The following is a 25,178-nucleotide window of genomic DNA, read 5'->3' as shown; positions in this document are numbered from 1 at the left end:
CAGCGACCATGGAGAATGAATGCCATTCTCCGGAAAGGCTGGGCATCGTGCCAGCAAAGGCCCTGTCTGTTGCTCTGCCAAGGCCCAAGCCTGATATCAGCAGTCCCCAAACCGTCTACACAACTTCACGCTCCTATCCCCTGGAGGAAAGGGGGCGGGGATGCTTCATTTTGCTGCCCTGTTGGGATTTTATCAATTACACTCTGGCTGCTTGCTTTCTGTTCTGTGAACATCTTTCTTGGAGAAGAAGAAACTTTTTTCACTTCTGAAGGGAAGGAAGGGCTCACCTATGAAATGTGGGCTGATCACCTAATCCTGGGATCTGAATTTCTTCCTGACATCTTATAACTACTTACATTCATGACAGCTGTTTGCTGTCCTTAAAATGCCACAAGACATTGCTCAGTGTCCCCGCTTTTTCCCCCCCAACAATTGTTGGCAGATGTTTAGGATTTGATGTCTTTATGTGTCTTTCATCAGTGCAGAAGTGGCACTTCCTCGTGACTGTTCTTCCCACACAATGGCTGCTGTATAATGACTTATCATGTTTAATCAGAAGTTGCAACTTCCCTCCGAATAAAAGGAACAAAACACATATTACAGGACATTTATGACTAAATCTATTTACTATTTATGAAGAATCTAAAAGCTTAGCAATCTTCTTCAAAGACAAACTGTAAAGCCTGAAAAAACTCCAGCTGTTTCAAATTTCAAGTCATTAGTGGAATGCCTGAACTAGACTTATGCATTCTATTTGAGTATCTTTTTTAAAACAAAGCTGTTGAAGACAATATTCTCTATTACACATATTTCCCACTATAGTGCAAGCTGAAGGCCTGATGTTATTCCCAGGAGAACTACTGATGCAGAGCGGTTTGGATCCCACCACTGCAGCCTCTCAGTCCTCCCAGCTGTCAGTGAGATCACAGTGAGATGGGTGTGAAGTTCAGATTTCTGCCTTGAATTAAGGGAAGGTCACAAATTGGCCAGCAGGTGCTCTTGCTGAAGGCAGATCATTTTCTTATCTGAAAACAAGAGTCTCCAAGAGGTTCCAAGGTAGGTCTGATCCTCCCAAAGTCCTGAGTGATTTTCTTAAATGCCAGATGGGAAAGGATACCAGTTAGAATGTCAGCCATGCATCAGACCACATCCTGGGCCCTCAGCTGTGTCATCCCACTCAACCTCGAAACAATCTGGTTGATGAAGGACTCAAGTATCTATATTTCCAGACAAGCCAGCTGAGATAGGAAGATGTTTGGGTCAGAGTTATGCCACGTCTGATTTGAAAGCCCGTGACTCTGAGGCTGGCTTTCTGTCAGAGATGCATTGTTTGTTTCTTCTGGGACCATATAACTTTTCATGGGCAATCAAGTTATCCTTCTGAAGAGAAATCCATCTTAAAAACTATGATGTAGGTTGGAAGTTTGGAGCTGCACTCAATTCAAAATGGTCATGGGAATCTTGTAAAGAGGGTGAAGAAAATAATCCTTTCTAATCTTTCCTAGGGACGCAATCAAGAACTCACTAGAAGCCACAACAGGTACTAGAAAAGAAGACAACTGATGTTTGAAGAATGCGTGGAATTGTATAATTAGGTCAGTGTTTATTCACCACCTTAGGTACAGTTCTGAATTAGATAATTTGAAAACCATATTTTGTTTTATAAAAGTATTATGTTTATTATAGAGTATTTAGAAGGTGAATAAATATTTTTTCCCATTTTTAAAAGAACTGCTCTTAACACATATCCCTGGGCTTACAGTTTTACCCATTATAGGGACTTGGAGGAAAAGTGTTTCCATTTTTTCCCCATGATTGTCAAGTGTCCAGTAAATATTTCTGCATAAGTAGCCTCTGCAAAGTTGACATACTATGTTCACACTTAAACGATGATGTGAAATTTGACATTGGAGCGCCTTAAGAAAACTGGGTGTTCAGTCCCCCCCCCCCCCCCAGATTCAGGAGCTTTCTTAGCTAAAATGAAACTTTTAATCTTGAGCTTTCAGGTTAAGGATTGGCCACATTGCAGGTGAAATCATTGCCTAAATGTTTGCTCTGTTCTTATTGGTGATCCTTTGCTATACTTAGCTTCAGGATTTTTGAAAATGCAATATATATAAGTCTGGGAATAAATCCTGTTTCTTGCTGAGAACTCAGAAGTCTGTTTTGTCTCTCATAGTAATGTTTCTTCAAGTTATGTTTTCTGCTACTACTCACTGGTTAAACCCCAAGCGGCCCCTGTCTCTCTATAGGGTGCATTTTCAAAGTCTTCAGAATAGAATTTCAGGATATTCACAGTGAGTTCTAACATATTATCTGCCTTTATCCAGCCTCACATATCATATGCTTGTTCAGTGGTTTTCAACTGGAACATTTGTGTCCTCAGAGAACACTTGGCAATGTTGAGGGACATTTTTCTAGTGATATTTCTGATGTGCTCAATTGCAGGATGGAGATGCTGCTACTGGCATATAGTGGTTAGGAGCCAAGGATGCTGCTAAACATTCTATAATGGAAAGGAAGAAACAATTGTCTAGTCCCAAATTTCACAAGTGCCATGGTTGAGAAGCCCTGTGGTATAGCTATACTGGAAATTGGATCTTCCTTAAACAGGCCATCTATTTATTATTGGAAGGCCTTACAGTGGTCAGAGCCATGGCCCCTGACCTCAGATGGCTCAACTTATACCTAAGATATTCAACTTATTATCTGTGTGACTTTGGCAGAGTGACTTAAATCTCTGTGCCTCATTTTCTTCATCTGTAAAGTAGGCCTAATGATGCAGATTTCATATAGGTTATTATTATTAAATGCGCTAATACATATAAGTACTTGGAATAGTGGTGGGTTTCAGAAAGTACTCACGATCTGCTACCTGACACAGCTACTAATACTTGCCACCATTTTATGCACTTTGAATTTATTTAGAATTTTCCCTCTGTCTAGAACACCCTCTCTCATGGTGTGCCACTTTTAAGCCACAGTTAGACTATCTCCTTGTCACCCCATGAAAGCAAATGGCTGTTCTCAGGCCTCTTTGCATACTTCCGTGCATCTGTGTATCATGTCTGACAAGAGCTAGATGTACTGCTCGTGCCTCTGGATTGTGAACTCCTGCAGGAGCTGAGGCATGTTCTGTCTCAGCTTTCCATGACCAGGCCCTGAAAACAGCCAGTGCTCCACAGACCATGTTGGTTGGTTTGGGATGATCAGGCTCCATTGACAAAATGGACTAGTAGACAAAAGAAATAGTAAACTTCTCTCTTTCTTTTCAGACTAGATTTACACTCTTTAGTAAGCCTCACAAGTCTATTTGCTTAAAAATTAGAAGCCTAGATTTCAGTTTGGCAGATACAATCTCTCTAAACCACCCTTGAATGGCATTCAAAGGCAAAAGCATAACAATGTGCAATACAGAGCTCTGCTTCCTCTATCACATGCATCACATTCACCCCTGGCCTTGCAATGTACACAGCATATATTGTTATCTGGTATTAATAATCCACTTCTTCATCTGTACTGATCTATCTATCTTCTCTGTTCTGGCCTGAGCTATTTACCTTCCTATAGATAAGGTAACCAGTAGCTACTCTTTGCTGGTGGTCATCTGTAGGTAAAAGAAAAGATTTTTTTCCCCCCAGACTGTAGTATAAATCCAAATCTTCTATAATGAGTGATTTTTCTCTCCTTGGCTTACATATGAACTTGTCAGTCTAAAGATATTGCAGCTTTTTAATGAAGAGATACTGGGGTATAATGGGGTCTGAATGGGTTCTTAAGCTTCTTCTATCACTAACATCTTGGACAATTTTCTTCATGCCCTAAGACATAGTTTTGTGTATCTCTAGAGGATGAGATCACCTCTTACCTCGGTGCAGCACCCTGATGATGAGCTGGGGTACTGTACATGAGGGTTCGGGACAAAACAAAACTACAAATGTTATATGAGGCAGGCTGATTGTAACAGTTAATCGATGATGATGTAATTTTTAAAAATTAGTCTCGATTTTTATTTTTTCTGCACTTCTAATAGACTCACTGATTCTATTTTATTGACAATGTTTAGTGATAAACATAATCATTTTTTTCTTTTAAAAATGTAGAGTTTGAATGAAAGTTCAAAAAAATAGAGATAATTTTTACTTTCCCTCCCCCTTATGCAGCCATTTTGTAGCTTGAGTTCTGGAATGAGCATCTGAGATTCTGGGATGCATTTCTCTTCACGGGTAGTGTACTCAGCAGGTCTGATAGAGCTGGTCTGGGATTAAATGTGTTACTCAGGCTCTGGTTACTAACTCTCCATGCTAGTTTTAAGTAAAACTTCTTCCCCCAAATGAAATGACAGCAGATATTCCTCCAGATAACATAGAACTATTGCTAACTGTTTATAAATCATATAAAATCTCTTCTTGTTGAAAATGATATCCTTTCCAGTTTGTCTGTATTTTCCCTCACTGTCAAGCATTTATGAAGCACTGGCCAGACCGTGATGCCAGGGGCTAACCAAGCAGGACCAATAATACATGCTGATTTGACTCTAAGGAAAAGGACTGAGCATTTCCCCACTGATATCAGAATTCCAAAATTGGCCAATCACAGGTGGAAAGTGCCTGGAAATGTGCTGTTTGAGATTTTGTAAAGGCCTGTGTTCACTGCTTGAATACTGAACTTGGCTTTTCTGCTGTTGAACAACTTGGGTACAGCACATGAATAGGTACATTGCTTCGGCTTGGGTGGCGATTCAGAAAACCACCCTCTCTGCTAGCTACAGGGATCCACTACAAGACTACAAAGTTGCTACTTTGCCAGCTTTTCAAGAATTATGTGCAACTTCAGAGTCAATAAATACAGAGCCTTATAAATACTGTATGAAAGGAATGGAGGGAATCTTACAGCTGAGAAAAAACTATTTCTGGAAAACACTTTCTTTTTTTGTTAGTTCACAATATAAGTTGCCTACTCCACAATGTAAACCACTTTTTAGATGCTACAAAAGAAATGCTCCAATGAAATGGGCCCTGATGCCCTCAGAGAGAGACTGTAGGGTATTTGCACAGTCAATGGAAAGTGCTAAGAACAAAAGCTATCTCTTCTGTAGAGGAAGTTCTTACCCTCTTTTTAACTTTCTGAGATGATGGTTATGGTCCACATCTTTGCTGTCTAATTTGGTAGTCACTAGTGATGTGTGTCCATTAAGCACATGGAATGTGGGTAGTGCAGCTGAGAAACACAAGTTTTAATAGTATTTAATTCTAATTAATTTAACTTTAAACAGCCATGTGTGATGAGTGCCTATCATATAAACTGAGCAGCTATAGCTAAGTTGGTAATATTCATAATAAAAAGAGTAACAGATAATTATTGAGCATTCTATTATATGCCAAGCATTGTATTATGCATTATATACACTAATTTAATCCTAATAACCTCAAGGGGTGATTCCTAATAGTATATCCACTTTACAGATGAGGCTGCTGATGCACAGAGTGTAAGCATTGAGCCCACATGACAATCTACAGCCAGACAAAGGTGGATTTAGTACCTAGGAGTAAGGGCTCTAGCAGCCTCAGTTTTCACTGTGCACCAGCCTGCCTCTCTGTAAGATGATGGCAAATCAATGAACAACAAGGTAATGGAAGCAGTGGTTATCTTGACCGCATTTACTACCTGATTGGGCAGAAAAGCATGAAAACCATCAAAGCATAAAAAACAATTTAAAAACAGTAATGTCTTTGAGGACTTCAGGGCTAAATAAATTCAGAGTTGTCCTACCGAGTAGCTTGGAATAATTGCATAAGGATGTGTCAACTCATTTGGCCTACAAAGGGCCATGACCTGTGGTCCACTGAGTGCAGAAAAAAAAAAAAAAATTCACCCAGCTTTTTATTTGGTGTTGTCATGGAGATTCAGCCTCAAATAAACATGGTGCTATGTTTTCCACTCCAGTAATAGAGTTCAGTAATTAGCATCATCTTTATTTAGTCTGCAAGACCAGTCTGGAAGATCTCTTGAGAGAAGATCTAGAAATAGCTTCTCACAGTGCTAGCAAACAGATAGAAATGACTTCCTGGGAATGTGGTGAATGCTGCTGGTGTGATAAACCCAAATGTACATTTTTTTAAATCAGTTTTTTTTAACATCCTGATGAATGCTCTGCTGTGTGATTGCCATCACATAGACACTATACTGCACGTGTTGATTATCAGGCAGGATCTTCAGCAAAAGTTCCCAAACCTGTAGGTGCATTAGAATCCCCAGATAAGAGTGTTAAATACAGGTGCCATTTTGATGAGCACCAGGTTAGAGAAAAAGGGATTTAAATTAGACCAAAGAATAAACTCAAATGCATTTAAGATGATTTCTTCTCAGTAAATGTTTTGCCATAAATAGGATTTTAAACTTGGTCCTTGGAATTTCCTTACATATCTAGGTACTAACAAGTAGTGATAATTTAATGTAAACATTGCCATGATGGTGACCATGTCAAATGTATTGATGCCTAAAGTCAGAGAATATGTGCTGTGTTATGAAATTAAATGAAAGCTAAGTGTGTTTAAACGTGATTTCCTAAGTGGTTTCTCTGATAGTGCAATAAAATTTTTGCTTTAAGACACTGTTGCTCCCCAAAATGATCAATACTAAATAGGTTGAAGACTAGACAGGAAGGTATATTGATATTTCAATTTGAAAATCTTGCAGGTTTTTTGAGACAAAAATCAGAGGCAGGTGGATTACTTGACACACTCAAACTTTATTGTGTATGGTACAGAGAGAAAATGGGTACAAGAGATGGCGAGGCAGAGGATCAGATTGGAATCTCCAAATTCTTTCCTACAGGGAACACAAGCAGAAAAATCCAGTTAATTACATGACACCATAACAACTCCACTGGCTAACATCTGAATACCTACTGTGCCACACTCTGTTCTAAGTGCCTTGCCTTTATGTAGTCCTCACAACTACTGATTTACCCACCATGTGCCCTGAGGCACAGAGAGAGAGTTTGCCTCTAGAGTCAGCATTCAGCCTGCTTGGCATAATTGATAGAGTTTCATCCTGGTCCCCTATTTCACTTGGTTTTCCTTTATATAGGTGTCAGGTAGGAGCCCCCATTAGTGCCACTGTCCCTGCTAATTGACCCAGAATAGACAAGAATTCAATTCTCAGGAGGAGACTGGCTTTCTCAGGGTTGCACCACAGCAGGGATTGCTGCTCCATTTGTGGCATTGATGTCATTCTTAAAGCCCCAACAAACAGTTCTAACAGGCCGCCATTTCAAGACTATTTTTTAATGTAAGTTTTTCTTATTTTGCTGATTGGTATGCTGCACAGTGAAGCCTCCCTAGAACACTTAGAAGGATGCAAACAAGATAACTTGCCTTGGACTGTCCTAGCTGACTGTGGGCCAGTGCAGATGGTCAGTTGTGGCTGCACTTTTCACCTGAATAGAAAGAACAGCTTAAGTCTCAGTCTGGACTTTGGCAAACCACAGGAAATTAAAATGCAGATGAAATTTGCAAACATGACAAAAATGAGGGAAAGAGGAATTAAGTTCCCAGAACAAAAATCTACTGCTTTTCATGCTAATCCTAGATGACCAGCTTAATCAAATTTTTAGTTAACATAGATGATAATGACCCTTGTGGCCAGTTTCTTTATGGAGATTTGCTATGATGAAAGTGAGAGAGAAGAAATAGATGATGAAGCTGTGGTGGGAATTAGCTTTTTACATTTGTATGAGAGGAAAGTGTCATTTTTTAAAATACTACCAAGTCCTCTTCTGAATTTAATGTCCTTTGCTTAGGTTCCCATGCCAAAATCCAATTACCTCATGGAGAAGTGGAATCTGCTTATAGCCATCGATATATGACAATCTGTGGTCTGAACTGTGAATAGGCTGCACTCAGTCCTGGGTGACCAGTAAGCCTCAAATATGTTATTCAATGGATTTCAATTAATTCCTAAGAGTTAAGCATTTCCAGCTCTAGAAGGCCATGTTCTCTGAGACAAGAACTATACTTTTTAATTTTTCAGACTATCAAAAGAATCCAAGAGTAGGTGAAATAGCATCAAGTAGTCTCATCATTTGCAGTATCATTAAGAGGAAAATAACAAATAGAGGACACATCTCTCCTTCCAAAATAGTCCTGAAATCAGATTTTGATTTTCACCTTGAAGCCATGGAGAGCCTTGCTCATCTTCAGGAATCAACTGATGAGAACAGTAAATGCTGATTAGATAGATTTTGTAGAGTATAATATTTTACCCTATTCCATTCAATTTCAGAAATCTTTCACAGAAATGACTCTGGCCAGAAGACCCAAGTTCAGGGTCCACTCTGCCCCTCTGCCACTCATTGGTGTTTCTGGCAACTTGCTTTAGCTCTAAGCCAGTTTCCTCATATGTGAAGTGGGGACAGTAAGATTTGTCTCAACGGATGGCTGAGTACTTTGTAAGTCTGTTTGTAGCAATAGGAATTATATGGTGCATTTATCATCATCATAATTGATATTGTTGTTATTATTATTATTAAATTTCTGTAAAGAACTATGCCAAGCCCTTTGAAGACTGAATTAAATGAGCCTAGCCCTCCATGGAGTTCTGTATTTGAAGTAAGCTTGAAAAATACCAAACTTCAAAGTATCAGCAAAGATCTTTGTGAGGTTTTGTTAATTGATTTTGTTGTAGTATCCTAGTCTCCAAAGGAAACCAAATATGTTTTCACAAGCAAAGATTAAAGGACTCTGTTGCACTCAGTCATTATCCCATCACTCAAGACATATCCCAGAACTGTTATTTGTACTTAAAATGCTCTTCAGCTTGCCAGCCAGCCTGAAGTTACCTGTCGAAGTTAATCACATGGAGTGGTTCATATATCAAGTGGTATGAGCCTAGCTGTCCCACAGTAGCCTGGCTGAGTGACTGATAGTCTTCTCTGTCAATTTCACCAAGACAAAAACAATTAATGACCCATCACAAGACCACAGTGAACCATCTCAGAAACAGAGCTTGTTGTACAGTTAAAGGAGAAGTTGCCTGTCTTCATGGGTAATCTAGATGTCATCCCTTCCAACTTTGATGGCTTATTGTACACACAAAAAATGTGATGACAAAAAATAAAATCAAGGAGAAAGGAAAACCAATTAAAACAGAGGAACAAGTACAGACTGACAATCCCCTTTATAAGGGAGGGCTTTACATGTTCCATCAAGGAAATTTGCTCCTGCCTTACCCAAGAGGAAACTGAAGATCAGAGAGAATATGACTTAAGAGGTCCATGAGGTGATTAAGCTTATGCTACCCCCCATATTAGAGCCAGGGTTAGGACCCTGATCCAGTTTTTCTTATTCTTAGCCAGAGAGAAAGAGGACACACAAGGTCATAACCAATACTTGGACCAACACTTACAGCAGGTGGGATTGCTGAGTCATGTCATGTTCTTCCAAGTGTTTGGGTCCACTCAGCAAGAACAGGCTTTGGAGACATTTCTTTAATCTTCTTTATGCAAGCTGGGGTCCTCTGAGGTTACTCTGTAAGAGGGCAGAGATATAAAGGGAATTCAAAACTAATTTTAAACTTGAAAAGAAAAAAATAATGAGAATATTCATGTGGATCATAAAGAGAAATAATGATTACCTTTGATTCCTAGAGAAAGTTAATTTAAAATTCATCCAAGTTCCATTGTACAGCCAAAAAACAAAACAAACAAACAAACAAAAAAAAAAAAAACAACAAAGAAAAAAGTCCGCAAAGCTGAGACATGTCCTTAGGAGGCAGAAACAAGAGTCACCATCACTTGAGTCCTGAGAAGATGCTCATTCACAGAAATTGGGAGCAAGAAAGATTGTAGAGATTAACCAACCTTGGTTTAGGACCCACACTGTTTCTTTACCAGTGTAATGATGCTTGAGGCCTACAAGACAAAATCTGTCCTTAATGGCAGTCTCTAAGAAAATGCATGTAATAATCGGAAAACCACTAATTGATTGTTTTTACTGCATTAGAAGCTATAGTCATTTAAAACAAGCACTTAGGATTCATTCCTAATTGTAACTTTGAAGTTCACATGTGAAAGAAAATGGTGTAGATATCCATAGTCCACAACAGGAAAGAAATAGGCATACAACTTGGTTTTACACATGGGGTTAACTCATCAAAAGAGACACCAATTACACCAGGACAGACAGAGCACTGACTGTCAGTCTGAAGAGTTGTACATAGCACTACAACATTGTTATGAAACCTGTGGCATCAGGGTCAAAAATTGCCTTTTCAGGGCAGCATTTGTTATGCTAGAGATTCGATCAAGAAGAATACAATTTCACTTGCTGAAGCTGTAGACTTAGTACTTTCTTATTATTAATAAATACTTATTAGATATTTACTGTGTATGTACTATGTTCTTGGTAAGGCTAGGAGCCTTTGGTATGAGAGGTATTGGACTCCATTTCTTTTTCTGAGAACCTAGTATTTGCCAGGCCCTGTAGTAAAGGCACAGGAATAAAGGAGACTCAGTCCCTCTATGCCCAGGCTGCTTCCCAGGTGTCATCCCCTGAACCTGTCTGCCTTAAAACCTAATACTTCAGCCTCACAGAACTGCTTTCTAGTTCCTAGGACAACGTATTCTTTTCTTCTCTGGGTTCATTCTGCAAACATGTTTTCCGAGTTGAGTGTCTTTTCTTTATCGCTGCCTGGAGTCCTTCATGTTTTAAGACCAGCTCCAGCAACACCTCCTAGGTGATGCTTTCAAGACATAGCCCAGTGGCACTTGATATGGACCTCTTCTGAGAGCCCCTGTCACTCTGAATTATAATTGCTTACCTAGAAGTCTTTGATCAAATCTGAACTCCCTGAGGGTATTGTCCATTTCTGTCCCCAGTTCCTACTCAGTTCAGGGCTGATCCAGAGGAACAGTGCTTGACAAGTGTTTCTTTAACCCACTTAAGGTTATTCTTACAGTTAATAAGTCCTGGCGGAGGGTGTGATGACATGTAAAACTTGACATAGTTTTTGTGACTTTGGGGTATGGTGTGTATGTTTCTCTTATGCTAAGAACTAGTAGAAATCTCAGCCAGGCAAACTTTCATCCCATTCTTTAAATTAAACTGAAGTGGCAGAACAGAGATAGCAAATATGAATTAGTTTTTGAGGCTGCTGAGATCTCAAACGCTGATGAGAGAAATTATGGTATTTCACAGAGCTCTTAAGCAGAAAGAAATATGCCAAAAAGATTTATAGTTGCATTTATTTCTAAGGTGATTTCATGTCAAAGGTTAGGTAACATATTCTTTGCTATGCTGTACTAATAGAGAGTTTTAAAATGGATTTTGAATTGAGGGAATCTCCAGTTAACTCAGAAATATCACATTGAATGTTAAAGTGGGGGGAGAATCTTGACATGATACAAAAAGTTGGAATGTATAGTTCCAAAAATGTAAAAATGTGAAATAATCCCATTATAGTATTTATATAAAATATGAAATTATTAATTTTTATTATACCATTTAATAAGTTAATGACATTTCAATAATATTATAACCAGTGTACTTGCTTGTAAGGACATATCTCCTAAAAAAAATACTCAAGGGTATTAAATGTCCATATTTGCTGAATCAAATTCTTAAACTTTTTAAAGTCAGAACACACAGGTTTGAAAATTTACCTCCAAACAAAACAATCTCTTTCCTAACCAGGTGATAATGCCAGATTAGTTGGACATTTATTTCCTTAATTGCATTTTTAAATAAAGATTGATAACACTCTGAAGAGCTTTAAAATTTATAAACATTCAGACAGGAGATGCAGGCAGTATCAATTCAGCTGATGCTTGGCCCACAGTGCTTGTCAAAGGAGAGTGCAGTTTTCAAACCAGGTTAGGTTCTGTTCACTTCCAGTGTGAGCCTGTTTTTCCAAATGCCAACAAGCAGAGGTTGATTTGCTCTATATAGTGTACCTTTGTTGGGGCATGGTGGCTGAAATTGAAGTCTTACGAACACAGTAGTATGGACGTTGACTCTTGAAACAATATATTTTTCTTTACTATTTTGTCTCACTGAAAACAACCACAAACAAATGGAGTTGAACACATAACATGAAGCTTCTTTCATTGTTTCATTGTGTTCCCTAGCTTCCCAGTCTTATTGTAATTCAAATTAGGTGATACACTCCCTTCTTTAAGTAAATTTAACCTGGATTAACTTCCATTCCTCATTATTTTTAAGTAGATGTTTATCATTAATTTGTAAAGTCACCTTTACATTGGCAGAAAAGGAGAGCATCCAATCAAAATCCCGAAACAAGACAATCTTGGCAAAAAGTTTACCTCTAAACAGCACATCCTAAAAGTATTTTTTAACTGAAAGATTGACTCAAAACCGTTTTCATCTCGCACCCTTTAAACCAAAAAGCATCAACTCAGAATGGAGCTAAAGAGAATTTTTAATGGATTGAGATTAAATCTATCATTTTTACCCAGGGAACATTCCTCCTCATTTATTCTGAGGCAGTCTCCTGTAAAAGGACTATTAAAGTGATGCGCCACAGTATTTTGACAAGCACTTGTACTGCAGAAACTTGAAATCTCACTGGAATACAGTTATATAGTCACTGGGAGAAGAGGATGCCCTATTTAAAAACTAGGACAGATCGTGTTGATATGGAAAACGGAAATAACCATGTGAACAATATGTCTGAAATTAAAGACTAAGTTGCAGGCAGCCATCTAAAATCAACAGAAAATGTAATTACTCTTGTCTTACAGTGCTAACTGAATTAAAAAGCGCAAGATATTATTTATACTTAGAACACCATTACAAACACAAAGATGGAAAAAACAGCAATGATCCGATAAAAGTTCCACGTTAGTAACATAGAAAAGAGAGGCTAGCCCTCATTACGAACCAGTGTTTCCTCATTCCATGACATGACTTCTCTGTTCTCTCTGGGAATCTATCCAGAGACAGGTCTCTCTATTTTTATAAGCATGATAGGAGGTTTAGAGGAAATCAAAATGGAACCGTTTTTAAAAAAACATTTTATTCAAAGCCACCGTGTGTTTTAAAGAGCCTTATGTCTTATACTATTTATTTTCCCACAGTTTGGAATACCCTGACTCCAGCTGGACAAAGATGCTTGCTAAAGCAAGTGCTGTTTTCCACTATGTTATGATGTAGTTCAGGCTGAAACAGGGAGGTAATAATACGAACACTAACATTCTTCCACGGCACATATCCTTTAGTGAGAGCCCAAAGTAATACATCATCATCGGTGGTGAGTCGGTTATTATTCCCATTCCATGTTCAGTTCACACATCACACCATTCACCGTTTGTTTTAAACTATTAGTTTGAATACTTTTGGTATTTATTGATAATCCATAGGTTTGACTAATGTCGAAATTCATTTTTAGACTCTTATAGTCTTTTATTAAACCTTTCCCAACTCTGTGAAATGACTGAATTTGGTTCAGTATTTCTCTAAGACAGAACTGTGAGCCACAAATCTTCAATATGTTATCCAGCCCAGCCAGCAAACCCATTTTCATTTCTTTGCTGCAAGGAACAAACTAAGACCATTTTGTGTTTAAGATGGTTGAGACATTCGTTGTTGTTTTGAATGAATACATTTCTAGGAAGGAATACATTTCTTTGATTGTATTTAATAAAAGTAAAACAGAACATTTTTACTAGGCTTGTAAAACATTCCCTGTCTCTCTCCCTGTATATTTTCAAAATTGCCTTTTAAAACTAGAGTGTGAAAACATACATTTAAAAGTAATCTCTCACCATTGGTAGTTTTAAACGAGAACATGTTTCAGAATGACCAGCACTGATTCTGCCATCATTGGCTACCTTTTCAGGAGGGACCAATGCACACATGCTCATACATATGTTCTCCAAAAAATGCACTGGGCACATGACATAGAAGCTCCCTGCATCACAAATGGATCATCTTTGAAAACACTTTTCTTCATGTAAATAGATTTCAGGTAATCATGCACAATTTTCTTGGAAACACTTCTAACTCTCAGTAAAGACAAGAACACACAAATAAATAAAAATTTGATTTTCTTACCTTTTGGAAAGCAGGCAAAAGCTATACTGTTGGTGGGATAGTGTACCAAGTAACAGACTTTTGTACACTCTTTCTTACTGGTGGTACACAGTCTACAGGAAAAGTAAATATATAGGTATGTATAAAATAAATGTTCAAACAATATTCCTTTTTATTCTTTTTTTTTCCTTTTGGACAAGAGGCTGCAATAGAGACCATAGACATTACACCCACTCTTTCAGTGGGTTCAGTTGCCTTTGGTAGACCAGTTCACCACAATTCAGGTACCTCTGAACATGGGAGTATTGGTGTCTCTTGGTTTAAGGCAGTTTGGTTTTATTTGCTTGAGGTGGAGCAGTTGAAAGAACCAGCCCCCAAATAATTTATCTATCTGGTCAGAGTTCTTTGCTTCCTTTTGCCATCCCTTTTTTTCTCAGTTTACTGCAGGTATGATGACCAGCCTGTGTGGTTAGTCCAGAAGGATGAAGCAAATAACATAATGTTGATAATGCCAGGGATCTAACAAACAAAGCAGCAGCACAAAAACAAAGCAAAACCATAACAGATTTACATAGCACAGGCATGTGTTCCATAATTTTCTAGGCATTGTTACGTATGTAGGTGTTGATGCACACATCCATTTTCCAGCAGTTTTTTAGTTTTTTTTGTGTGTGTGTTTTAAGATCAAGTATCTCCTTATATTGACAACTTAACTCATAAATGTAATAATTGCCTTCTTTAAGAATAGCATGTTATTTATATATTTTCCTTACCATGGATGAATAAATGGTAATAAAGCAAAACAGCATGATAATACAACTCATATATGATATATCTTAGTTAAAATTTTTCTATTTTAGGTGAAAATTTTTTGTCTTCAGAACACAATATGCTAATAAGTTTAAACTAGGCTTTTACATAGTGTCAATGTCAAGCCTCTATCTTGGGGTCCATTATGCAGTCATCTATCCCTCCATCCGAGGAGGTAGTATGTCCCACACTGTCCACCAAGGTGCTGCTGACTTTGTGGAGTAAACTAAGTCTAAACAGCCCAGGAACTTTAGGAGTTTCTCTGCACTGCCTGAGTATATTAGCTTAGAAAGATGGATGGTAGTTTAGGACAAGGCTAGCTTAGCACTGCTCATCACTATGCACTAGCATCCTTTACAAGGAGAGCACCTGACCAGAAGATAAGTCACAAAGCATCTTCTGGTTCTGAGCAGTCCAGGTGAGGAAGGCAGCAGGCCTTACCTGCTAATCTCAATAAAGTCATGCTGCCTCAGTTAACATTATCCAGTTAACTATGAAAGGGTCCTGGTGGCCACCGATAAGCCAAGTCCTCCTGCTTATCTGGCATCTCCACATTTGCCATGAACATACATCTGCCAAGTCTGAATACAGAAGCGAGAACCAGAGCTTGAGGTGCCCTCCTTCTTAGAAAGGAATGTTGAGAAGGCATTATGGTAGCCAGGTCTAAAGCTATCCAAATTAGGTAAGGCCCTTCTGATCTGCTAGCAACAGAAATCTTGTTTGTATGAGTAAAAATTCAGCAACATCCCATACCCCCTTCTGTTTTGAAGTTAGTGAGAAACCAACAAGCATCCGAATATCTAATACATTAGTATGGAATGGATACTCTTGGTTTATTCCATACAGAAAGAAGTTTTTCTTTAAAACAATGGCATTTTACCTGAAGAAGTAACCTAAAAGGGAAATTGAAACTCTTGGGAAAAATCAGGCTGTATTAGGGCAGTTTTGATTTCTGCTCATAGTAAGGCAACAAGCAAACTTGTTTTTATGTAGACATGTAGTTTCAGTGTGCAGTTGGATAAGTAGAAGCGTACATGCACCGACCAGGTGACAAGCTGCAGTGAAGGAGCAGAGCTGTTAAAAATGAAAACACTGAAGACTGAAACACATTGAGACTAAGTGTTTAGAGCAATAATGAACAAGAGAAGATTTCTGTTTCATTATTTACTTTGTAGTGCATACTACTAACTGGACTTCTCAGATTCCCTCCCTCAGGGAATAGTGTGCAGAATTTCCCCTTTGTAAAGGCACATTTGTTCTCCAAGTGCCTGGTCTGTGCTTTAGTTTGTTTCTTTTTAACCAGACAGCTTAATTTCAGGAAATAATTTCTTTCTCTCTGTTACTAAAGTTTAGAATTTTGAGATAATTTGAACTCTATTTGTCAAATAAAATATAATAATGTTCCATTGTACTAGAATAGTCTAGTCGTATATTTTCATTAGTTGAGTTTTTCATTACTGCTCTTGGCCTTCACACATACATTTTACATTGCCAAGGAATGGTTTTCCAATTATAATTGCTAACTACAATATCACTATTTCCTTATCAGTGGTCTCTTTTGGATCATTTAAAATGATGATTTGCTTGCATTTTGGTCTCATTCAAATGTTTCATTTCTTTAACTTTGCTTTGGATTAGCAATCATGACTAAAACTTGGTGGTGTATTTCCAATATGGGCTCAGGTTGAGTGTCCTAGAATGAAATCTTTGCCTGTAAGATATATTAGTTTCTAAAATATACTTAAAAAAAAGATATGTTAGTTTCTAGAGCTGTGCTGTCTGATAGTGGCCGTACCACAGATGGCTATTTAAATTTAAACTCTTTGAAATGAAGTAAATTTAAAACTGTCTTTCCTCATTAAGTGGTCTTATTTTAAGTGCCGAATAGCCACATATGGCTAGAACATTTCCATCATGGCAGAAAATTCTGCTGGACAGATTTTGTCTGGATAAGATCTTTAGATTCCTCTGTGGGACCTTTGAGGGCTGGGCCATCAGGAACCCCAATGTTTGGAGGTACATGAATCCCCTCCTGTGGTTCAGCAAGTATCTAGTCAAATTATTTATGGTGTTTTGGGGAGTGTTCTACAAATCCAAAAGAACTAAATAAATTCTTCAAAATCTTTTGGATTGATTATGAGATAAAGGCTCTATTTGATTTATCTTTCTTGTAGGCACCAAAACAACAGCAATGACAAAACTTAACAAAACTTTTTCAAGGGAAAGACACCCAGTGAATTCCGAGTGAAATAATTATCGTGACTGATGTAGGTAATAAGATATTTGGATTTTTGGGTTAGTAGACGAGGCCTCTACGTGGGCAGCCTTCTTTGAGCTCAGGTTACTCCTGTCTTTATAGTCAACACTGCAAGCAATAATATATTTCATAGCACATTTAACTAAAGAATCTGCCACGACACATCATTATATTTTTTTATATGCAAGCTATATTACCAACTGAGGAAGCCAAAAGAGTAATTACTATGTTGGAATTATGACATGCCACTCACATTCTAAGAAGCAGCAGCAAAGAGAAGCAAGCATGGATTTGGGAGTCAGACCTGTGTTTCAGTCCAGCCTCTGCTGGTAACTAGATGTGTGACTTTGTTAACATCACTTATTCTTTTTAAGCCTAGGATTCTTCAGTAAAATGAGAATAATAACCCCCTTTCTACAGTTATGAGAAGTAAGATAGCCCACAAACAATATAGTGCATAACTCCCATTTCAAAGGATAGTTGATGTATTATTATTAGTAGTAGTAAAATTAGTAGTATTATAAGTTTTAGCAATTTAACAACCATTATCACACCCCAAACAGCTTCAACAGGGACAGAACCTAATCATTAACAGTTAATAACAGTAGAAATGTTGTTTCAAGCTAATTATTTTTAAGTAGTGTATTAGTGAATTAATTATCTGAATTTAAAAGTTCTAATTTGGTCATTTTTTAAATAGATATAGACTTTTGAACATATTTTCTGGTTATTGATATTGGGTGTATCCCGATGTATGCATGTGTGTGTGTGTGTTGTATGCATATAAATGAAAAACTGTTATTGAGATGTATCTAGGATAAGGGTTTTGTGAAATGCAAATCTGACAAGGGGTTCTAGAATAAAACTCTACAGAAGTACAAATATGCAGGTATATTAATACAGGTACACATATATATGTTTGTGAAAATACTTCTTTTTGTGAATTAGTTCCATTTACTATCTGGTGTTCAGTATGCCTTTAACTGACTCATCATATCTATATAATAAAACATGCTGAAATATACTTTTGGGCAAATGTTTTTTGTCTTTCAGGAATGGAAGGAAATTAACATTTTATTGATAGACTATATTCTAGATGCATGATATTTTAAGACACACAACATACATGATATTATTTCCATTTTATACATGAAAATGTGGAGCTTTGGAATAGCTCAGTGATTCTTAAAGTCACACAACTGGTAAGTGGAGTGGCTTGAATTTGAACCCAGGTCTGTCTCAAGGCAAAGTATCTTTCTACATCATATCAAATACTACAGCACTCTACCATACACTTCTCCTCTTCTCAATTGACCATTTGCTCTGAAAACTTAGGACAGAGCTTGTACATCCATTTTGCCCATTCTGGTTCTCCCTTCTCTTGGGGTGATGCTTCTTCTTACTCTTTCCCTGTCCTTGAATCTCTTCAATTGGAAAGTCAAAGTGAACCTCACAATGTTGTTAATGAGCCTTTGCTACCTTGTCTACGTAGTCTCAAAGTATTTCATAGTATTCACTCAACCTCTATTTAGAAATAGAGATGGGCGAGATCACAGATCTCTGTACAATATTTTCAGGATCAAACTCCATGCCTCCTGGTTTTTAAAGATCTCTCTTTTACTGCAGAGCATAAAGGATTACTTCAGAGTGTTTAGAATGGGAACTCTTTTTGCTTGGCAATAACCTTTGGCTATAAGAAAATTGGCTCATAACTGAAAGTACTATGTCCTCAGTGACTTACTGGAAAACCAGAATCCCCCTCCACTTTAAAACCAGGAAGTTTCATGAACATCTGTATCTACTTCATTCTATATGAAACTGATTATAATAGTTCTAGACAACAAACCCTAGAAGTCTCATTTTTAATCTGAAATAAACTCTTACCACCAATGTTAATAAAATTAGCAATTGGGAATTCTATGCAGTTAACCTCTGGATAATTTTTCTATGCCCATCTTCTTTGGGGTCATTTTCAGGGCTGAACAAAGGCTGCCCAGAGGTTACAGATATGCCACGTAGCATATCAAATCTGCCATTTAATCCTTAATTCCACCTTTAATATTTAGTTTTTTGTTGAACAGAACTCTTCTGCAGTGATGTGGTAGATCTTCCCCCCCCTGGGGATACCATTACCAATGGTATCTGGGCCTGTATACCTGGATAAAAGTTTGCCAATGTTTTTTATTCTGAAGGGCTGCTTAGTAAAAATGGATAACTTTCTCCACATTCAAGTTCCAGTGGAAAGAAGTTATGACACCAAAATTCTTAAATATTCTAATTTCATTCCTACTGCTGAAGTTCAATCAGGTGTTGAAGTTTTCGCAGCAAGAAGTTGTCTTCCTAACAGGGAAGGGACAACAAAGGTGCTTATGTCAATGGGGAGGGTTGGGACCAAAGGACAAGGAGCCAGGGGAAGGGGAGGTTTCCCATTTCGGAAGCAGTGCCTCTAAAAGCTTCTTTCCAACAGGGCAAAGAAAGAAAATGGTGGCAAGAATAAGTGCAAATATTAGCATTCATCTGGGCAACCGAGTCAGTAAGACAAGAACAGTTGCCGTATGTCTTCAAAGAAAGGCAAGCACACACCACATTTCCGAGAGCTTCCTGATGCAGGGTGGGAAGGTGAAAGAAAAGAGATTTACTTACTGTTTGGGTCTACATTTTCACAGAGTTCTGTCTTTGCCTCACCGTTGGGTCTGTCACTAGCTTTGTGTGACAGCCGTGATGACATCGTGGCTGCTGTGACTACTGCCTTGAAGCTTCGCTTCCGTTTCTGGACATTGAGTTCAGGGTGGAAAATGATGATGTACACTTTCGGCATGTATAGCATCCCCAGCGCCACTGACGCACTTAGGTTCATGGAGATTGTAAGCGTGGTAGTTTGTATGTAGAGCTAGGAGACACAACACACAAGACACTATTACAAATAAAATGACTGCAGAGGGAATCTGAACACTTAACATGATGTAAAGAATGACTATGTCTAGGAGAGAACGCATAGCAGTCTCCAGGGGCTTCTGATTAAAGGGAAAAAAGCAAGACAGAATGACTTTGAACATTTATTGGAAAGTTATATATTTTTTATTGTTTGAATGCCACTGGAAGAATCCATGTGTGTGCTTGCCCTGGGAAAGTCTCCTACATAGAAATTCAGAGTAGACCTACAATCAGATTTAAAGTATCTTTAATCAGAATGGCAATTGAATACAAACACATGAAGATCACAGAAATTTATAACCTTGAATTGAATAAGGAAAATTTTTGAATTCCATATACCTATACAAAATTATTAATGCCACATGACCTCTTGATACACAGAGACTCTGGGACCTTATTTGAAAAGTCATTATGTCAATACATGTCTCTTGTATAGTTTTTTCAAAAGGGTTCCCCTTTACCATACCTACAAAGTATTACAGTAAGTTGAGTTTCCCTGGAAAGTAACCCCTTCTTGCTTAATCCGGATTTTAAAAACACAAATGACAAGGGATCAAGATCTAGTGATATTGTCTTGTTCAGTATTTTTACATTGACAGATTGCTAGTAAGATGCAAGATCCCCTCCTGACATTGTTATTTGTAGTTTGGATGGGGCCCATAACTGTCCTCATCTCCTTTTGCTTCCTTGAGAAATCAGTACAGCAACCACTCCCTGTTCAGTATATTAAATCCCTATCTCACCTACATTTGAAAAGACGAAGGGTGAAGAGAATTGTCAGCTCAGTGAGGGAAAAACTATAGACAGCTTGCCTAGGTCAGGTTGTGTTTATGAAGTTCCCTATCATGATCTGGAACCATCCCCTGCAATACATTTAGGTATGTGTGTATTTTACATGACTTGTAAAGGCTAGATTAAATGTGAGGTGATGGATGTGTTAATTAACTTGATTGTGGCAATTATTTTGCAATGTATGTTAAGTCATGACATTGCATATCTTAACAAATCATGTTATATAACATAAATATATACAACTTTTATTTGTCAATTATGCCTCAGTAAAGCTAGACATAAACAGGCAGATAGGTAGATAAGTAAATTTAAAATATATTTTTTAAAAAAAGAGTGACTAGTTATCTCAGATTTTTCCATGTCAGTGGAAAGCCTAGTTCCTTGAGAATGTATTGGGAATAGTTTTCGGCACCTGTGCTTTGCACTGACCTGAGGGTACAATCCCCATCTTTAATGGATTCTACAAGGTCCCATGTGATCTGCCCCCGGTCTACTTTTGTAGATTAATTTTACCATTGTCCCCTCACCTTCCTCCCCAGAGCACCATCTACAGGGAGATTCATGCAGGTCTTGCAGATGCTGTGCTCACTCAACCACAGACCCTTCATACTCGCACACATGCACTTGTACTTTATTCTTGTTTTCCTTTTTTTGGAATGTTCCCCCTGTGCTTCTTAGAACATCCATCCATGCTGCCTCAAGTCTAGGTCAGCTCCTTAACTTACATATCCTCAAAAATACTGTTTTCTTTAGATCATTGGTTCTTATTTGTAATTATACTCCACTACCCTGATCATTTGACCATCTGTCTCCCCAACTAGGCCATAGGTTCTATGAAGGCAGGAAGCTGTGTCTGTGGTACTGGCAAACAGTAGGCACTTGATAAATATGCGGTGAATGAGCTCATGTGTTTGTATGATACACACCTTTTTCTGCCTATCACTGAGTGATCAAACAGCCTTTCTCTAAATATGCCACAAGAATTTCCATTAGACCAACTGGCTGCCTGGACCATTCTGATCTTATTTCTTCAAACTGAAGTCCCAGTGGAAAAAAAAAATGAAACGAGCCTTTACTATCTCATCTGGAGGGAATACAGTTTTCCAACAAATGTTGATGTGAATTTGTATGTCTCTGAATGGTTTAAAGGGGCTGCCAGCTGCTAACTGTATAATGCATAAGAATATAAACTAGGAAGACAAAAACAATGTTGAATTAATGATCCTTTTCATTGTTAATTAGACTCTCTTGTAAAAGCTCATCTTTTCCTGCTATGATACCTTTAGACTTTCAACTCCATTCTACCCTGCCAACCTATACTATTCATAATCACAGGGCTTTATGAACCTGGGTGATGTTGCTTTCTCCCCTTGTGACCATGTGACTGCTGGCCCCTTGCTAATGAGAGCCTTCCAAGTGTGGATCAGCCAGTCCAAGAAAGGGGAATAAGTGGACACCTGGGGTCTTTGGTGTTGTTTCTGTTTCTCTGCTCATAAACAAATTCTGCAGTTGAAGAAATCATTCACAGTTTATTTTTGTTTTGTTTATTGTTTATATGTAACTATAGATTATGTATATATGCTTATATATATACATGTATGTTTGTGGGGGGGGATATATTTCTTAACAAAAACTACTTAGCAATGTAAGACTAAAAAAAGCTATGATATTCATTTTATGAAGTATTTCATTTCATTGTTCCCAAACTAGATCCCACTTGAGACTTTGATATTTTCTTTTGAAAATTTTGCAGTTTTATGACACTTCACAAGTATGAAAAAACCAACATGAATGTATTGATCAAATTCCTATTCCCCCAAATCCTTTTTACATAGCATAGTGGTTAAAAATGAAAAATTTAGCCCTGGTGGGGTGGCTCATTTGGTTGGAGTATAGTCCCATACACCAAAAAAAGGCTGTGGGTTTGATTCCCAGGGCACATACCTATGTTGCAGGTTCAATCCCTGCTCAGGGCATGTATGGGAAGAACAGATCGAAAACTCTTTCTCTCTCTCTCTCACTCTCACTCTCTTGCTCTCTCTTGTTCTCTTGCTTTCACTCACTCACTAAAAATAAGTATATCTTTGGGTGAGCATTTAAAGAAATGAGGAGTTTAGAACTAGCTCCATTTGCTAGTTCCATGACCTCGAACTAATTACTTTGCCTCTTTGTGCCTCAGGTCTGCCTCTGTAAATGGGAATGATAATGTCTGTAGCTACCTCATAATGCTGTCTTCACGATTCAATAAGCTACTATTTGTAATGTTCTTAGGATAGAACCCAGCAGATTGTAAGTCCTTATTTAATATCATCAATAGGTTCTACGACTAAGCAAAACAAACTATAATGAAACCAATTTTACCACAGGCTAACTGGTATACACAAGAGTTAAGTTCCTATGGCATCTCATCAGTATTATAACAAAACAACATTGAATGAAACACTATTATTTGATGAGTTGATATACTATAAAAGTATTGTAAAATAAGTATAAAGATATAAAGGCTCCAACCTATAGGGATCCAACCCCATTAAGGTCCAGGAGGAAAACTAAGTCACTGTTTCTTTGCTATTCAATAGGAGGCTCACTGTTAAGCTCTGAGTTTTTATCCCAGCATCTCCTTTAGTACATTTTTTTAGCAAATTGCAAGATTTATTTTTAGTCTCATACTCTTATGATGCTTTTTGTAAAAATGCATAACCCTTTTTCATTGTAGGTCTTTCACACCATTTTATTTTATCTTCCTTATAATTTCTTTAGAGAGATGTAAAGGCATTAGTGATTGTTATTGGATCCTTTCATAAGAGCAGAGTAGCTTTGCAGTGTTTTCATGAGATCAGGCCTCTTCCCAGGACTGGCCTTCAGGTGAGCCTCATCCCCTTCTACCTGTGGCCCCCACCCCACCCCCTCCCGCCCATGAAGAAATGTCTCCCCACCTTGATCAATCCCCCAAGGCTTAGGCCTGTGGAAAGGATGCAGACTGCCTTGTAATTTCTGTGTATTTTGACAATAAAGCCTTCATTTAACATCAACCCAAATGAATTTCCAGAATCCGGCTTCTGCTACTTGGTCGAATGTGACTTTTCTAACATTTATCATGTATAATCCAGTTTATATAATTTCAGAGTCAAGCCAGTCAAGAGATTTTGCATGACATTCTAGAATAGTAGTTTTCCTAAAGTATGATGCATGGAATTCTTGGCTCTAAATATTTTCTCTATCTCTGAGAATGCAGACTCGTGCAGTCACTATGGAGAACTGCATGAAATTTCCTCAAAAAAACAAAAATGGAACTGCCTTTTGAACCAGCAATTCCATTGCTAGGATTATATCCAAAGAATCCTAAAACACCAATTCAAAAGAACTTATACACCCCTATGTTCAAAGCAGCACTATTTACAATAGCTAAGTGCTGGAAACAACCTAAGTGCCCATCTGTAGATGAGTGGATCAAAAAACTGTGGTACATTTACACAATGGAGTGCTATATAGCAGAAAGAAAGAAGGAACTTCTACCATTTGTGACAACATAGATGGAACTTGAGAGGATTATGCTTAGCAAAATAAGCCAGCAATGAAAGAAAAATACCATATGATATCACCTAATACAAGAAACTAAAGAACAACACAAACAAATGAGCAAAGTTGAGCCAGAGGCATGTAAACAAGTAGACTAACAGTGACAGCAGGGGAGGGGGGAGGGAGAGAAGGGGGGTAAGAAGGGGAAGGGTCTGGTCAAAGAATATGTATAAGTGACCCATGGACATGGACAACTGGGTGGGGACTGACTGTGAAAGAAGGGGTGGGCAGGGTGCGGGGAAACAATAGGGAAAAAAGTGGGACAACTGTAATAGAAAAAAATAAAAATAAAAATGACCCACGGACATAGACAACAGGGTGAGGACTGACTGTGGGAGCAGGGGGTGGGCTGGGTGGAGGAACACAAAGGGCAAAAAATTGGGACAACTGTAATAGAATAACAACAATAAAAAAAATAAAGTGTGTACTATAAAAATGAACCAACAATATATTTACAATAACGAGTTACTACTTTTAATTATATAAAAATTGATTGATTTTAGTTCTATTCTCAGACAGACTATGTGAGACACTATACTTTTCCACTCTCTGTGCTTCCATTCACTTATCCATTCTCCATTTTCACTGAGATACTACCCAGTTACTGCACCGGACCAGGCTTCAGGCACACCACTGTGAAGATGGTAGGTATGATTTGCTTTGAAAATGCAAATTCATCCCAATGAGATTGATATATTAGAAAAAATTTGAGGACAACACAAAGTTCATGTTTGTAGAAGTGTGATTTCTTCCAC

At 37.9% G+C, this 25,178-nt stretch overlaps 1 protein-coding gene across 6 annotated transcripts in view; it reads right to left on the bottom strand.

Annotated features, from left to right (window-relative positions):
* Positions 1–25,178, bottom strand: part of GRM7 (glutamate metabotropic receptor 7) — an 862,741-nt gene that overhangs the window by 36,068 nt on the left and 801,495 nt on the right. Inside the window, exons 9-14 of one of the 6 annotated variants that reach the window (XR_016512404.1) lie at positions 19,762–20,008; positions 9,863–9,913; positions 9,637–9,765; positions 9,409–9,530; positions 7,380–7,441; positions 6,732–6,831 (exon numbers count right to left, since the gene is read on the bottom strand). Coding sequence is in view for 4 of the 6 variants with exons in the window: in XM_090284093.1 (XP_090140219.1) it covers positions 9,816–9,913; positions 19,762–20,008 (345 nt within the window). In the remaining 2 variants the exon portion in view is untranslated. Of the gene's footprint in view, positions 1–6,731; positions 6,832–7,379; positions 7,442–9,408; positions 9,531–9,636; positions 9,914–14,072; positions 14,165–19,761; positions 20,009–25,178 lie in introns of those variants that run through there. The other 5 variants (XR_016512405.1, XM_090284095.1, XM_090284094.1 and 2 more) reach the window with 5 other exon arrangements.

Source organism: Furipterus horrens, unplaced genomic scaffold (assembly GCF_987537825.1).
Source record: "Furipterus horrens unplaced genomic scaffold, mFurHor1.1.pri manual_scaffold_7, whole genome shotgun sequence".
NCBI classification, from domain to species: domain Eukaryota; kingdom Metazoa; phylum Chordata; class Mammalia; order Chiroptera; family Furipteridae; genus Furipterus; species Furipterus horrens.
This window is presented reverse-complemented; position numbering and strand designations above follow the sequence as displayed.